At 36.5% G+C, this 17,941-nt stretch overlaps 1 protein-coding gene across 13 annotated transcripts in view; it reads right to left on the reverse strand.

Annotated features, from left to right (window-relative positions):
• The window catches only part of CADPS (calcium dependent secretion activator), a 144,555-nt gene that overhangs the window by 102,530 nt on the left and 24,084 nt on the right, over positions 1-17,941 (reverse strand). For all 13 annotated transcript variants that reach the window (XM_053470217.1, XM_053470212.1, XM_053470211.1 and 10 more), the window contains exon 2: positions 375-488. In XM_053470217.1, coding sequence (XP_053326192.1) covers positions 375-488 — 114 coding nt within the window. The remainder of the gene's footprint in view (positions 1-374; positions 489-17,941) is intronic.

Below are 17,941 nucleotides of genomic sequence, written 5' to 3' on the forward strand. Positions count from 1 at the left end.
GGTGTAACTTCAAGGCTGATTGCTTTGGGACAATCACAAACATGGGATACGCTTTCATTGGAAGTGGTAATGTATGATGTCATAACATTAGGTGCTGTTGTAAGCGTAGCAAATTCATTTATTCATTCATTTATTAATTCATTCATTCATTCATTCGCTAGGTAGGTAGTAAAGTCTACCTGGCCGGCTAATGACCATCCATTTTCCCCCCATAACAAATTGCTTTTGAAGCCCATGTCTGTCCTTGAGTAGAACATCATAATTGTCAAATATGCATTTATATTTATTATTGAATGATTTTCGAAACCAATACTAGAACAGGGCATAGGTGGACTAAAAAAGAATGACTTTCTTTTTTGTTTAAATCTTCTTACCTCATAGTAGCTCTGAACGGCGTTCATAAAAGCCTCATCAGCTACGATTTGTGTTTCTCCATTGAAAAACGCTTGAAATCTATCTTTGACAGTCTGTAGTTGCTGTTTGCTTATCTGAAAAATAGACAAAAAAAAGAAAAAAAATGTGTTATTAAAATGAAGTCATCTTAAATTTTAATAAATAAATACATTTATTTATTCATTTATCTTTTATAATAAAATAAAAAACACTTATTAGAACATTCCGCTGTTGCTTGGTTGCACGAAAATCTAAACCGAACAAATCAGTGGGATCCTTTAAAAATGTGCGGTTTTGCTACATTTATTTGTGAAATTTAACTTTTAGCACAGGCAAAGCCGAGATTTTCTTACTATACAATGAATTAGGATAGAGTACGGCCCTATAATGCTTTATTCACCTACGGCAATATAATCTAATTTTCCTCTATCCCACAATTTTTTATGACTGTTGAATAGCGAAATTGCAGAACGGGAGGAATGGCAAATTATGTGTTGATACATTGTTTTACATCATCTGTAATCCTAACAGTACGATGATAATAAAACAGATTTATTCCCAAATATATTAGTTTAGTATTCCTCGTGCGTGATGTAAATTAAACTTTGCAATAAAGGTGCTGGAATCTGCTTTGTTTAAGAGATTTAATAAAACTCCGAAAGGAAATATTTGTCAGCCTTGGGTGGAACGTCAAAGCACTCGGTTCCAGAAAAGGTCTCCACGTAGGGGCAGCAGATCTACCCCAATATAATGTCATCAGGTGGTAATTATTGGGGTTGTAGTATGTAGAGTTTTGGGTCTACTGGTAGTTGCTTCCTTCCTCATGGATACCATGGAAGAGGACTATTGGCTACCGGCCTACGGGGGAGAAGACGATGGATGTTGAGGTTAGGCTAGATATATTCAAGCACTTGAGTCCTCCACCAGAAATCTCAATAGTTTTTTTATTCCCACCCTCCGAGTATTCAATGATCGTAGCAAGAAGGTACCTTCAACAACTATTGTTGATGGTCCAACCTCAGAAGATCTGACGCTTGTCTGATAAGACATTGTGTGGCCAAGTAAAGTTCTCCCACTTGTGGAGACAGGTGGCTATGGGTGTATGGTCAGTTCTTGAGACGATACTAGTTTAATAAACTCATAAAGGAACAGCAGGTCTTGGACACCAAGATGTCATAAAATATGATGAATTCTGGCCCATAGCTGTTGTGCATTCTGATTTTTTTTCTTAAATCTCATTAAAAACGAGATTTTCTCAAATCAGATACATATGTCAGAATGACTAAGGGGGCAGAGTAGCTTGACCTAAGGGTTAATTTATTTCCCAGACAAACTATTAAGCTTCACATTTGTTATCCCACAAGACTAATTAATCTCTCTCTCATAATAGGATATTCTCTCGATTTAATGAGTCAGCCTCACAAAAAATTCTAACAAGACGTATCACTCTTTGGGATGTCAACGTCTTTATTTAATAATAATCATCGTAACCCCTTGCCGAGTCCGTCCCGTAGTCTCAGAGGAGCCAGTCGGTCTCTTGTTCAATATCATAAAGAAACAATAGTTTTGCGGACCTACTAGTCCAACCTCCAACAAGACACGCTATACATTGTAGCAGCTAATAAAGACCATGACAATAAGGCTTTGACTGACCCCCCATCATCTTCATGGAGTTTTACCGATACCATGTATAACGCAGAAAGCCCAAAGTATCCAACAGGAGATATCCAATGAAAGTTCCAACTCCTCGATATGTAAAATAGCTTTTTTATTTGAAAATTATAAGTCGCAACATAATAACAGCGAGGGTGCAGGTCTCACCTCGGAGACATGAAGAAAGCCACCTAACGCGTTTCGCCCTGCTCTCAGCGCTTCCTCATAGGTAGACGTCGTAGCAGCCCCAAAATACTTCCAACGTATCATTTCCAAACAAGGTCCATACACCAAGGACCAAAATTCATATAATTTGCCCCCAAAAAGGAACCATACAGAAAGCATATCAATGTATCCCGCGGGTAAAGCAGCCGAAGACGCGACTCTGCATTGGAACAGAGGCTTAAATGTGGAATGGCCTAAAAATAAATCTACGTTTCCTGGTTTTTATTTTTTTTCCCCGAAAAAAAATCAGAAAGCAACCAGGACAGGTTTGGTCGTCACCCCTATTGTAGGCCGTGTTTTTCACGAAAAGAATAATTAAGAAATTATTACTATTTATAGGGCTAAAGCTGTGTGCTTTGTGTAATCAAAGAATAATTTATGTATTAGAGGTTTAATAATAGTCTCTTATAACAAAACACCCAAAAAACCCAGATTTCACATCAAATGTTCTTTTGTATTATAAACCATCGCGGGCAAACATTTTCTTTCTTTTTCTCCAGTCCTTTTCTTAAGTGCTTTTGTTCTCCGGTTCGTATCATTTAGCATTTAGATGAGAGAGTTCAGAAAAAAAACAATAAAAAAACCCCAACATAACGCATTCATGAGTTTCCCCGAAGCTTCCATTAGTAATATTTTCTTTTATGTAGATTATCCTTCCTTTTTCATGACACCTGCTTCCATTTTTATAAAAGGGAAAGAAACCGGTAAACATTCAGCATAAAAAAAAAAAAGAATAAAAAACATAATAAAAAATCAGCTGCTGGATCTTTCTATTTACCATTTAAAACTTAACAACGGCGAAGTCTCATCTCTCATTATAAATATGTATTTTCTTGCATTTTAAATAAAAAAATGTGCATTGTGTCGGTTGTGCTGCTGCTTTATGTTCTATTGTGGAGTGGATTTGTGTTTTGTGAATTATTAATGGGGGGAAAAAACATATTTCTGAAAGAATTGGTGCTTTTTCATCTCTGTTACATGATATCACCTGAGGTCACGTCCGCAGGAGACGTCGGCTTCCCCCAACACACCCTGATATAATACGCAATTTTGCTATAATAAGATAATTTGGCAAGTGCGCCCAGGATTCTTAGTTTTTTTTTTATATATTTATATGTACTTTTTAGGCAAATCATCTGATTATCACCTAAATGAGAGTCGTTTTGCTAATGGGTTGAATGAACCCTCTGGTGCCCAAATAATAAATGGATTTTACATTTAGTTTCTTTATCAATGATGACCGCTAGAGTTTGTCCAAATTGTAATGCATTTTGTTAAATTTGTTAATTTATACTAATGTCCGAAAACGAGGCAATTTAAGTATATTAGAGAAAGCAGCATTTTACCCATAGCTGATATAAAATTCAGCTTATGCCTTAAAAAATGTCCTTTTAACCCTTACCTTCCAGGATCAGCTTGTTTAGATAACGGGGCTAGAAAATATCAATTTTTTAGCATATTGTTAAGAACATGAGAGGTTTTTTTATGTTGAATTATGCATTTTAACCAAGAACGAGTATTTTTAAAGGAAATTTAGTCACGTTCCTTAATTCCAATGTAGGTATATATGAATATGATATCACATAGGTTTGTGGAGACAAGCAGGACAAAAGCTTGGCTGTTGTGACTCTTCGACCTAATTCTGGACTGTTGGCAGCTATGATGCCATGTTACTATAGATGATAGATGGCCAGGCGGCCCTAGCACTTTAAGGCTGGTGGCCGCCGGGATATGTGCGGCCTTTTTCAGCTTACATCCAGCCAATGGCCACGTCAGCCACGCTTACATCATCAGGCGACTGCCGGGCCTAAGGTGCCGGGGGCCACCTCGCCGTCGCCGGTCCAGCCTAATGGAATATCGGCCCGAAAACAAACTTTTACATTCCCTATAAAGTTTTTCCCCCCGGCTAAAGGCTGTACATTAACGGTCCCTGGGTAGTCGGAGGGTTAAATGCTTACATAACATTAAAAACAGCGATTTGCGCAATTTAAATAATTTAAACAGTGTTATGCAAGACTTTTTATTTATAACCCGAAAACGGCAGACTTGAAGAAAATCTGCATAATTGCACTGAAAAAAACCAAACAGCGGCGAGTTATATTTGATAAAAGGCAGAGCCGTTATTCAATAATACGAGGGAATAACGGGGAGCGAGGCTGGAAGGAACGAGAGGAATATTCGCCACGGAGACGCTGCCTGCGAAACGCGCGCGGAATACAGATCTCAGGGCGCTATTATTTCCTCTGCTGATACGTTCCGCCGCTCGCCTTTCTTCCAGGTTCCTCAGCGGAATTTAAAATCATTTTATGAAGAAATATAGTGGTTCTCTTGCCGGTGCGGCAGACAGGCGTTAAGCCGTTACAGTATGCATGCGCAGCTAGAGGCAAAAAAAAAAAAAAAAACAAAGTTTTTTTCAGAAATATTAGTATTTACACCATAAATTTGGAGGAGTTTAGCGTCGTAACGGGTGAAAATTTGAAATTTGTTTTTTTCTGGAAGCACAAATGTAGTTATCAGAGTAAAAAAAAAAGTTGGCCGCTGAGACTTAAAAGCTAAAGATATTTTTTTAGACTTCGCTATAATTGAGCTAAAACCTTTCCTCCTCAAACCGTTGCCAAGTAACGTTTACTCACAATCCCTGTCTATATTTTCTTAAACGAATGGAGATACAAGCCACATATTTTAACATTGCTGTAATGCTCAACTGAGAGGGCGGTAGACAAGTGGAAGAGCCTCCCAGCAGAGGTGGTAGAGGGCAATACAGCGAGGGGATTTAAACATGCATGGGATAAACATACGGCTCCTGAATCTAAGACGAGACCGACGACTGATTAAGGTTTGAGTCGTTACAACGGGCGGACTATCTGTTTCTATGTTTCGACCCTCTTCTTTGGGTCTGATGATGTCATAGCAATCTACGAAGCCAATGGTATTTCCGTCTTCACCAATAATGATTTGATAAATCTTTTTATTTTAGTGCATTTGTTCCAAGATGTGAGAGGAACAGCATTTGCCTCGGAAAGAAAGGTAGCCCCGGAGTCGGCTTTGATCTTTCCAGCTTGGACTTGAATCGTATCCATAATATAATAAAATAATAAAATGCATTTTGGTATCTTCTCCACTTTTACGTACTTTAAGTACATGCTTTTAGTTTTCCAGTTTACTGTTTTATGGTAGATACTGGGAACTTCAATCAAAGTCGGCCATTTTAAGTAAACCCCTGATGGTTGCAGAGTTTAGAGATCAAAATGGAGGCTCTGTGTACGTAAACGGCCTACTCAGCATTCCCTTTTAGCTCTGAATCCTTTTGTAACCGTTGACTGGCAAATTATTGTTATTGATGCCAAATCATTGAGTTTTCCGACACAATAAAGCACCGGTTTCTCCTCTCACGCCGGACCGATCTTTCCAATCCCGTTAGATTTTTCCAAATTAGACGAATCAGTCGTCAAACTAAAAAGAGAGCGGGGCGCGCTAATGTGTAATTAATACCTAATGAGATCTATATGTAACTTAAAGGGACTGCGACAACGAAATTACATGACGTTAAAGAAATCTGCTTATACAACAGCTCAAAAGTTTGGGGTCACTCAGCTGTTTTCATTGAAAACGAGGACATTTCTGGCTGTAACAAAATTACAAAAGGGTTTTCTAACCATCAATTATCCTTTTAAGCTTGGATCAGCGAACACAACGTGCCATTGGAACACAGGAGTGATGGGAGTGATAAAGGGCCATTGGGACACAGGAGTGATGGGAGTGATAAAGGGCCATTGGAACACAGGAGCGATGGGAGTGATAAAGGGCCTTTGGAACACAGGAGTGATGGGAGTGATAAAGGGCCATTGGAACACAGGAGTGATGGGAGTGATAAAGACCCTCTGTACGCCTATGAAGAGATTCCATTAAAAATCAGCCGTTTTAGATTTTTTTTAACGGTTAATGATCTACTGAATAATGTCAAGAGTCTATTTCGGAATCAGTCTTTCTGAAGATTAAAGAAAGGATATTTTAAAATTAACTGTTACATTTATTAAAGTCACTTAAGCATAGTTTTAAAAATGTATATCAGATAATATATTTTACTTAAAATATTAAAATCTTTCTTGAAGGCTTTGCATTCTAATAATACAAGAAACAATTAAGTAATTTGGGTCTTAGAACACAGATTAAGGTTCCTTAGCGGAATTAATTTCTTTGAAACTAAAAACCCCACCCAAAATAAATGTGCAAAAATTATTCTACTTTATTTCATTTATAGCATAAATACAAGCAGATAAAAAATGTAATGTTTTGTTTTTAGCTGTGGGGTTTACTGCAATTTTCATATAAAACATTTTTTTTGGGGGGGGGACATTCAAAAACATTTAGGACTCAAAATTGTCTGATGCCAAATAATTGCTAAATACAATATATCCTTAAAAAAAATATTTCAATCATTTTTTTTGTGGTCATATATTAATTGCTTCTTATCCGAGAGCTTTATTAGTCACCAATGCACTTACTGAGAAAAGGATCAATATATTTTTATTTAAACCAAGCTTTGTTGCTTATTGCAAATATTTTTTAACATTAAATGAATTGAGGACAGCGTTCTTTATGTCATTTTTTAACTCATTTCTACTCACAATGCGTCGTGGCCTTAATGATTTTTTTTTTTTCATTAAAAGCTGACATAGATTTAGAAATATAAATAGCGTAACTTAATTTGTGCAAATGAGTATTTATTCAATGGAAGACAAGCTAAGATTAGCTCTGCGGGTCGTAAAACAATTTTGCTTTATTTATTTAATATAAGGGGTCCCTCGGGATTCATCATTTTGCCAGGAGCGCAGTTACCAATCATTTATCATTAAAAAAAAATAAACAAACCAACAAAAAATTGTTCTTACAGAAGAAAATCTAGTATCCAGAATAGTTAGGAAAACTGAGAAGAAGTTGCCCCTTCGTGCTAGAATAACCCCCAAAATAGGTATAGGGGAGGGGTAGATTGGTCCAGAAGTGGTCAGGGCCAAAGGCCACTTGCCCTTCTTATCCAAATAGCCACTAGCCAAATCATGACACTAGCATCTCCAGGATACCTATGATACCCACGGCCTGCAAAAGTGGGAGAGTGGAGCGGCTATTGGGGACAATCCCACGGGAGGACCGGCAGCATTTAGCTTGGGGTCCAGTAATAGAGCAACCAAAAGCACATTTGGACAACAACGATACATAATGTGTGTTATCCAGTGGTGTTTAAAACACATTAACGTAACATTAACATTAACATAATTCATTAAAATGTATAAATGAAACACAAAAATGATCCAGTCAGTAAGTAAATGATTTCCTCAAGTTCCTGTTACTCTAGACGCCCCCGGTGGCTCTGTGTGGAACTGCAAGTAAAACACACAACAAAGCTTCAGATGGCGGCCCATAAATCTTTAAACCAGAAGGGAAATGCCACCCTGCACCCCTTACCAGCTCTCCCCTGCCCCTTAAACATATTATTGTCAAACAGAGGGACTGGGTCGTTTATTAAAGTAGCTAAAAATATTTTATGTATATACAAGGATTTAAATATAAACCCACAACAGACTTTTGTAATTTGGCAATTATTAATAGCTTTCTTTGTGGAACGAATATGCCTTGTCTTCGGTTAACAATGTCTCGTCACTAGAAAGTATTTGGTTAAATGCCCTGATGTCCGGTCTCAAAATAGAACTCGCCTGAAAGCCGAGGCTGTTTGGAAAAGCATTGTCAGTCTCCATTGCAGAAGAAAGATCAAGCCAATAAAAGCTGCCGTATATTTATTATATAAATATAATATATATCCCCGACGGCAATGTTCCTGCTTCCTCTCCGTAAAAAAGGCTGTGACGTCACGGCTTGGCCGCAAGGACCAAATTATATTTTTAGTGACTTACTATTTTTAACAGGCATTATCGTTCATTAACAAGAATACATTGTATTCTTTGCTTGATGTCAGTACCAAGTGTGTGAGGAAGATAACACGCAGGCCATTCTTGCTTTTCCAGAACCAGACCTTATGGAACTAGAAGAAGACCTCATTTTGTCTTCTTCTCTGTAGGTCTTAATGGAACCTATTTCTGGCTGGTGCAGTCCGGTAGCGCGGAAAAATACGAACTTCCTCAAAGGGTTACATTTTATCCATTCATATGATAACATTCTGAAGGTATTGAGAAGAAGTGACATGGAGGATTCTCTGACCAAGCTTATTATGTTAATTATCTATGTTAATTGTATCATGTAATACAAACGGTGAACTGGCAGCCCGCAAAGTTTGACATCAAGAAAAGTCGGATCGTAAAGGAATGCTTTAAAGGTTGAGCGTGAACTCAAAATATCTAAAACACTTAGAAAAGTCATAAATTCAATATATTTCATTTTAAATGCCATTTACACTGATTTCACTATTTTCACCATTATTGTGATCCTTTTAATTTGGCAAAGTGAGCAGAATGCCTCTAGTTGGCCACTTTAAAAGCCACCAATGGTTCTGATCTTTCCTATAGTTTTTTCCAAACTATTTTTATTTATCTTTAGGTCTGATTTAGTGATTTGGGTTCCATAAAGCCTCCAATGCGAATGTTGGACACCGGACAACACAGGTGAATGAATGAACCCTAAGACCACTTATGGTGGCTTTGGGTAGAAAGAACGCCAGGAACTGGTGGAAATGGGTGGAAGCCGCGCTCTGCTCTTCCTGATTATTGTAATGGAAACACCCAATTCATCATGGATCCCGTCAGGTCAAAAACAGAGCAGCTATGGGTAAAAAATAATCTTGGGTGCTGTTCTGAATAATAAAAAGAGATAGAAAAATAGAAAAAAAATACAAAATGAGTCATATAAATACCCAACTGACAAAGACATAAAAACTTAGCATAGAGATCCTTTATATCTTTAATTAAAATAAATTGCAACTTTATTTAAAAAAAAAACTCAAAGAAACCTTCTAATAGATGAGTTTACGGTAAAATGTATTATAGGCTCGTGAAATAAATCTCCAACTTACTCGTAATTGTTATTAAATATGCGCGCGAGAGAAAAAGATTAACAGGAATTACTAATGTGTTCTATAGCGCTAGAGAAAAAACCACGGAACGTTGTGTTTAATGGATACAAAGTTATCTAATGCAGTGACTTCTAATTCTCAAAGGCTTTAAAAAACACTTCCAGACATCAAACGGAAAGATCCTTCTTATTGTCTAAAGTGCAGAGATAATTGCACATCTGTTTTAAGTATTTCTCGGCTACAAAGACACATCATTCACCTAATGCATTAGAAGCTGCTGATTCTAAAGGAGCATTAATCTCAGAACGCGAGAAAACATTAAACTATACATACGAAGTGAGTGAAAAATACCCCAAATATTTTAAATCTACAGTTCTTGGGTTAAAATCCCTTCCGCAATGACATCACTTTGCCTAAATTGCTTAGTAGTTATGGCTATAATTTGGATAACTCAAGACCTTGTCTACCTACTAGGGCTGTAGGTGAGTGGAACAGCTTCCCAGTAGAAGTGGTAGAGGCTAATTCAGTGAGAACTTGTATGGAATAGGCATATGGAATGGCTCTTGGATCTAAGACGAGACAGAGGACTGTTTAAGGTTTCAGTCTTTACAGCAGGCACGGAGACTCAAAGGGCCAAATAGGGCCGATCTGCTGGCAAAGTCTATGCTTCTGTGTTTTTATGACCAGTGTAGGGAGGTTAGAATCTTTACCCAGTCAGCTGGAAACTGAAAGTCTAAGCTGCAGCTTACTGCAGCTGCTATGATGTCATCAGAAAGCAACTGGAACTTCCTCTGTAAGCAAGGAAGGAAAAGGAAGTCATAAAGTCATAAAAGTCATAAAGGGACACTTATATGTATATATATATATATATATATATATATATATATTATACTATCTAATTATATTATATATATACATTATTTAACGCATCGCACCTATAACACACGCTATTTTTTTTCCTCCTTAGTTTCTGAGATTTTAACCATTTTCGTGAAGTTTAAAACACTTTTAGCAATGTTTAGCTTGTTTAAAATGTCTTCAGAAGTATATCTAAGAATAGATGTTCTTTTCTGAAAGGCTGAAATATTTTTTTATGTTTTTTTAATATATTTTCCTATTTTAAACACAAGAAAAGATTGTATAGAAAGCAGCGTCAATGCATACAAATACGTCTTCAAAAGAGCTTAGATTTTTGCGGAAGGACAAAGTTTCTCTGTGTGTTTTTTTTGTAGAAAGCCAATGAAATGTATTAACAGACATTTCTTCTTCTGGAGGAAAATTGTACCCGAGGTGGAATAATGAGCTTTTTAGAAACGCAGTTTACCTGCTCGGCGCGGAAGGAGAGCCTAAGTGCCTTCACGAAACAATAACCATCAACAAACAGGAAAATGAGAGTCTTACTTAACCCCGGAGTTCTTCGGTAATGAAATTAGTCTTTTTCTTTAAAAAAGGCAACGCTCTGAATCCATCCGACCGACATTATTATTGCCCAATTTAGCAGTAGGAGCTACACCAGATAATCAGGCTTCGGCAGAGGTTAAGGACCTTGAAAAAGACATCTTCATTCCGACTGAGGAAGTCTACGTGCACGCCAAATAAAAAAAAGGGATTCTGGGCATTGTGAATATTCACCATTTTCCTGATATAATAAAAGATTCTATATAATTATTCTATTTGATTATGTAATGGTTTCGGAAGCTTTGTTGAGGTCCAAAGGTAGGCAAGACACCACCATTCATAAAACAGCGACACTTCGATTCCGAACAAGTCGAGATTAAAAGTAAAAGTAATTTTATTTAACTCCTTCGTCAACCAATGACATGCCAGGTCCGTCATGAAAAGATGCCCTTAGAGGACCAATGACGATACATGTTACACAGTTGTAGTGTCATCACTCAAGCTGTAGAACATGCATGCCATGGGGACACCTTAGGCTACATATATAATATTTGTTATTATAATTAATATATACTTATTAATATATATATTATATGTAAGTATTGGGTTCTCTTGATGTTCTCTTGATCATGATTTTACTAAAATTGTACCATTTGTGAACTTTCATATTAATAATATAACCCACAATAAATAAATTGTATTACAAGGCGATCATTTTACTAGAATAAGTTCTTCCCTTTAATCATTGAAAATATCATCTAAAAATATAAAGCTGAATATATTTAGGTTTTACTGCAAAAAAAAAATGTCCAAAACCTTTCCATTAAGAAAAATGTCTTTTCCAATCTTCACAATCACTTCATTTTTTTTCTATTGAATTATTATCTGAAAATATGAATACATTTTATTTGCGATGCACCCACATATCTTACAGAATAACCCCTTTTTAATGAAAGATATAATAATGTATTTTCTTCACGTCATGAAAAAAAAAATAAGATTCACTGCATGAAAGAAATGATTTTGTTGACATATGTAGTTCTATTTATAACAAAAATGTAAAATATATTTTTTTCTGTTTTATTAATAAAATGTAAATTAAAATAACAATTAATGATTTATCTGTACCATGGTGCTTGTACAATTTATCAGACTGTAAATCTTTTATTTTAGATCATTTTAATCCTCATGTGAATAAAACACTTTTTTCGGTCCCTAGTTTTTAATTCCCTTTTCATTATCCCCTTACTGCTTTTTGAAGTCCGACGTCCTGTTGTCCACGAAGAGTAAACTTGTTAATTTACGCGCCATTAGCATGGTTTTAGACGCTCTTGTTGGACCCACTGCAAAGAAAAGATTTCCAAAGGAGGATTTGCCATGTTCCAAAATATTAGCTCAGACTTCAATTCATCTAATCAAAACTTTGTGCCAATTCATCCAATTTACGGAAAACTTTGGTGTTTAGAAGCCAAAACATTTCTTTTTTTCCTGGCAGGAACTTTTTATTGATCTTTCTACCTAACTAAAATCTAAACAAGATTTATTTTTTCATTATTATTATTATTTATTGAGGGTTTTATTAACGAAATTATCTTTATTTTTTATTTAGTTTGTTAAATGTGATGATTAATTGACTTAATACAAGTTCCTTAATATTTAATCCAATGTCATTTATTAGGCTGAAGAACTCCAATGATTGCCTTTGTTTAGAATCATGTGATTTGTTTAGTCTGCAACCTCTTAAAAAAAACATAATTCTATAATTTTTATTATTTTTTATTATTTTTAGAAACAAACTAGTCCATAATTATTTTATTATTTGAAATATATTCTTTCTCCAAAATACATTTGCCAGGTTTATTTAAACAAATCCGCAAGCGGTGAACCTACACAACTTTGATCAACCTAACTTGTGATTTTAAAATTTATAGGTAAGACGTAATAGACCGTCCTTGATTTTACAGGCTTAAAATTTAGATTTTCAGTAATTTAAAAAAAAAAATTAAAAATTCTATTTTTTTATTCCCTAAATTGTAAATGCTACTTTCTAACTTAAAGCAAATATTTTTTTCTGTAAATGATCAGACCACATTCCTTATACCTCGTTAATTTCTGTAAAAAGGGCATTTTTTAAGTTAAAGTATATCTTCAGAGCTCAATGCAAACTTACAAAAACAGACGTTTTTAGCCCTAAACCCCCAGATACCATTATTCCGGATCTCAACACGTTGCCTTGTTATAAAATAATTATTTATACAGCTTTGTGAGTATTATCCCAGATCTCGTGTATTACAAACGACGTTATAAATTGTTTAATTTGTACAGAGTATAGCCAAGCTGGCATCGAATTCAAGACGTGACTTTTGATGATTGCCGGTAACAGGGAGTAAATTCGACATAATGAATCACAGCGAGACAGCGGAAACTGGATACTGTGGCTTTATGAGGAGGTGGGGCTAGCAACATGAGGGGTGTGGCCATTCGTAGAGAGCCTTAAATTAGCTGGAAGTGGGAGGGGAAGCGGATGGGTAAGTGGGCGTGGCCTAATGCCGATCCTACCCAGAGGAAGAAGAGACTGATCCGAAGACCCGGGGAATCAGGGCTTCTTCCAGAGACTCCGGGTCAAACTCCTAGGTACGCAGAAAGACACATTTATCAGCTGTACCAATGGGCAAAAAACACAACATACTTTGATTAAAAGCCAAATGCATTCAGCCTGCAAGAAAATGTGTTTCAAAACTAACTTTAAAATAAAAGGAAAAGAAAGATAAGCTGGAATTAGAACTGTAATGTTAACCTTGAGGAATAGTATTGAAAATGTCTGGCAAAGGCCGACTAAAGAACGTCTAATACTCATGACCATGGATTTTCCATTTCCATAACTCACAGAAACAGTTCTGTAATTTGATTTACTCTGACACATTTATACCGAGCTAGTCAGCAGAAGGACACTAATTCTTTTCTGGCAGAGATTCGCTGCGCCTCCGATGTAGAAGTAGACACTCATATCTTGAAACAAAGGTTAGGTTAAATAAATAAATAAATAAAAGTTCACCCTTCCGTGTTATTATGACATGGCAGGAGGGTCAACGACTAGGATTTTATTTGTCGCTTCACTGCAACTGTTTAGCTTCACCTGTCTAGAAAAAGAGCTCAATTTAATCTCAAGCGAGAGGACCTGAAGACCCGAATAATATATTTCTCCATGAGAAATTCGGGTCCGTACACGGGCTCCAGGAGGTCAGCCACATCCCCATAATGAATGCTCAAAGAGTAAAGACATAGGCAGTTTTACCCCAAAATGATGGCGTGGCATTGCCGCTAGACCTTTCAGATGGGGTATTAATGGACAATCTGTAATCTAGGAGCAAAAAAAAAAGTTGCAATGTTGCCTCTCAAGAGGCTATGGCACGAATTGGAACTTTTATTACTATTAACACAACTGATCGTGTCTGTGAGCGCAAGGAACAAAATAAGCATTTGCTTCACCCGATGTAGATTAAACCTATATCAAAAAGGTCTTTTTCACCTTGCTAATTGCTCATTTTTAAGTTTTTACTAGGATAAGCAAATTTAATTTACTTCCACAAGACCAGTCAAAGAGAAAATGGAGTCCTTAGTCAAAGTTGATACATTTTATTGGGCCAAAGATATAAAGCTACACAAGCTTTCAGGACCTCGGAGGTCTCTCCTTCTCCCCGATTCCATCTGAAGATGAGACCTCTGACTTCCAGAAAGCTTATTTACAGTAACCTCTTTTTTCCTATATTAGCCCCAAAAAAAGTAACATCTTCTACTAAAGGCATGGGGCCATCGCATTAACCAGGTCTCAGTAAGCAGCTAACATCTGTACGATAAAAAGACATTTTATTCTTCACTGAAGAGGTTAAAACAGTATGGACTTTTAAATCACGTCATAACAAATCAATGCTCAAAGGTAGGGTGTCATATTTCACCTAATACCAGATATGATGTAGCACAGTGCTTTTAAAAAATTAAATACCGGAAGGTCTGCTAAAGCTGGCGTTTCCCCCACATAATCATATTAAAGAAATCAGATATCAAATCACTAAAAAGATGACAGCATTTAACACCTCGATTTGAAGTTCTCCAACAGCAATGATCCACGTGACATTTTAAAACGATTTGGATTCGTAGAGATAAAGAAGTTCTGTTCGAGTTAAAATATTTTGAGAAAGGAGACAATAAAAATGTCTATCATTGCAACGACCGTGCAGATCGAGTATAATGAGGTAGTTCGTCCCCCGTTAGCAGCACAATGAAAACCTCATTTGTAACGTAGGTGCGCTTAGAAGAGGGGAATATCCAGATGTTACACCTGATCAATAATGAAGAAAGGTGGTGCACATTCGATGCTGAAGGAATCGATCCATTAAACATTAACAAGAACATAACTACATGTCTCTAAGAACCTTCTTCTATGTCCTACTCTATTAGGTAGAGGAAGGCAAGAGTCCGTCATTGATTGATTTCATCCTTGATTGATTCCGTCATTGATTGATTCCGTCATTGATTGATTCCGTCAATGGAATTCCAAACAAACCACATCTCGTACATGGACAACCCAACAAGCTGAAGGCCTACTGCTCAATGATGAGTGGTCTTCTCTAGCATGGACCTCATAGACAGCTCATAGAAGAAATTCTACTTAATTATGGATGCCACTCAAGTTAAATAAGTTCCAGAGTTACACAACCAAGGATTCATTTCATTAGGACAACCTAGGAGAAGATGTAGAGCTTTTATAGGCTTTCAGGACTTCAGAAGGTTTCCATCTTTGCTACAGAAGTATATGGATATGTCAGCTTTGTGGGATTTTAATTTTTTTTCTGAACTCTGGATTCATTTAATATATTACATAGGATTCTGTAATATATGCTGTTATTTAGACAAATTACTAACACAAACATTAATAATTATAGCGTATGACTAAGTGGGATGATAATTATCGGAGACTTCCCGTATGATTAAAAACAAATACTAATATTGAAGATGTTAAAAGTTGAATACTTAAAAGCTACAAATAATAAAACAAGTAAAGTGATATCACAGCAGAAACGATCAGATTTCTTGTCTAGGATTATTTTACTATTCTGTGTGCATGGATAGAAGTTCGAAGAACTTAAGTATTCACTGAGCCATCCATCAATTTAGATTAAAATCAGACTCCACCAAACGGAAGGAGGGAGGACAAGCAAGGAATGACAGATTAGCTGAATAAGAAAAAAACCCACCTTTTCCGTATTAATGTATAAATATTTAAAGAGAAAGAGAGATGGAGAGCAAATATGGAGACATAGAGAGAGAGAGAGAGGGAGAGAAAGAGAGAGAGAGAGAGAGAGACGGAGAGCAAATATAGAGACGTAGAGAGAGAGAGAGAGAGAGAGAGAGAAAGAGAAAGAGAGAGATGGAGAGCAAATATGGAGACATAGAGAGAGAGAGAGAGAGAGAAAGAGAGAGAGAGAGATGGAGAGCAAATATGGAGACGTAGAGAGAGAGAGAGAGAGAGAGAAAGAGAGAGAGAGAGAGAGAAAGAGAGAGAGAGAGAGAGAGAGAGAGAGAGAGAGAGAGAGAGAGAGAGAGAGAGAGAGAGAAAGAGAGAGAGAGAGAGAGAGAGAAAGAGAGAGAGAGAGAGAGAGAGAGAGAAAGAGAGAGAGGGAGGGAGAGAGAGAGAGAGATGGAGAAGGAAAAAAGAGGAAGAGAGAAATGGAAAAAGAGAGAGGAATGGTGAGAGGGACAATATTTGTGCTACTGAATTCCGTGACATTTTTAGATCTTGTGAACCAAATTAAAGACCACGAATTGATTTTGTGCAAAATAGTCAAGTGTTGGATGTGAGCTTTTGACGTCTTACTGGCTGGATGAATAATGTGGCAGCTTATTACTGATTATAGTGTTTTTGTATTTAGTGTGTGGGGTTAATAAGCAGATAATCTTAGAATAAATATGATTGAATTGTTGTTGTTCTGTATCTCCTGTAGTTGGGTAATTTCCGTAAAGTATAAAAGTATTATGGTGTAAAATTCTTTAAATCTGGGGAAAATCAATTCTAATGGTTTCTATATTTTTTTTCTCTAGTGGTGTCCTGTTTACTTGGACAAGTCCAGGTTTGAAACCCTGTGCCTCCCCTTCCTCATCTGTGCCCCTCTTTCCTCCCCTGATGCCCCTCTTTCCTCCCTTGATGTCCCTCTTTCCTTTTCCTGATGTCCTTCTTTCATCCCCTGATGCCCCTCTTTCCTCCCCTGATGTCTCTCTTTCCTCCCCTGATGCCCCACTTTCCTCCGCTGATGACCCTCTTTTCTAGGAGGTCAGAATGTTTGCTGGGTATGAGAGTATTACAGGGTTCTACAGCCCTAAAAGCCCCAATAAAGTGTCGGCCGGAAACGGCTGTATAAATGAAACTGTGTAAATAAAATGTGTTCTTCTCCTCCTAGATATCTTAGATTTATCAATAGGTCACAAAGTCAAATAAGAAGTCCCAGCAATGCCGCTAAATTGAATCAATTACTAAACAAAGCAGTTTATAGAAATCTCAGACGGTATAAATAAACATATAATTAAAGGTCACTTCGACCAATCCTGATGCTGGAGGGAATCTGCTTTTTTTTGTTCCTCATTAGTTTTCCCCTTTGTGTTTTCCTGTATTTTTTTTAAAGAAAAAAAAGCAAATGTATTTTTTATTCGTCTCCAGTGTTTTTCAGCATTTATTCTGCAATATTTTTGAATATTCCCCAGTCTTGTTAAATTCATGTGGTCAGTGAATAAGAAAATGTCGATGCCCCGTTGTGTCGGACTGATTTAATATCATTTACAGTTCTTTCCTTCCACTGTGCACGCCATCTGCCTCATCCTAAACAAATACCCCATATTAAGCACCGTAACCAATTCCATCTCCTTTACCGTTATCTGGCATTCTGATGCCGTTCATTTTTTAATTTCAAATATTTTGAATTAAAAAAAAACCCAGACTGTTAACTCATAGAATCGAATCGAATGTCAGATAACGGATCAGTTTGTTTTTGTTCAAGAGACAATATGTTGCAGCCATAAGCGACAAGAGTGAAACCAACTATTTTTTATCTGGAAAATACCCAAATATCTCCTCTTTATTAGCAAATTTGAAAGAAAATACATTTTTTATAAAACATTTCTATATATATATATATATGTTATTTGGTATCCTACAATCTTTTTATTTTGTTTTGTTTTTGTTTAATCCACTGGATTTGG

This window comes from Spea bombifrons, chromosome 6 (genome assembly GCF_027358695.1).
Source record: "Spea bombifrons isolate aSpeBom1 chromosome 6, aSpeBom1.2.pri, whole genome shotgun sequence".
Classification (NCBI taxonomy): domain Eukaryota; kingdom Metazoa; phylum Chordata; class Amphibia; order Anura; family Pelobatidae; genus Spea; species Spea bombifrons.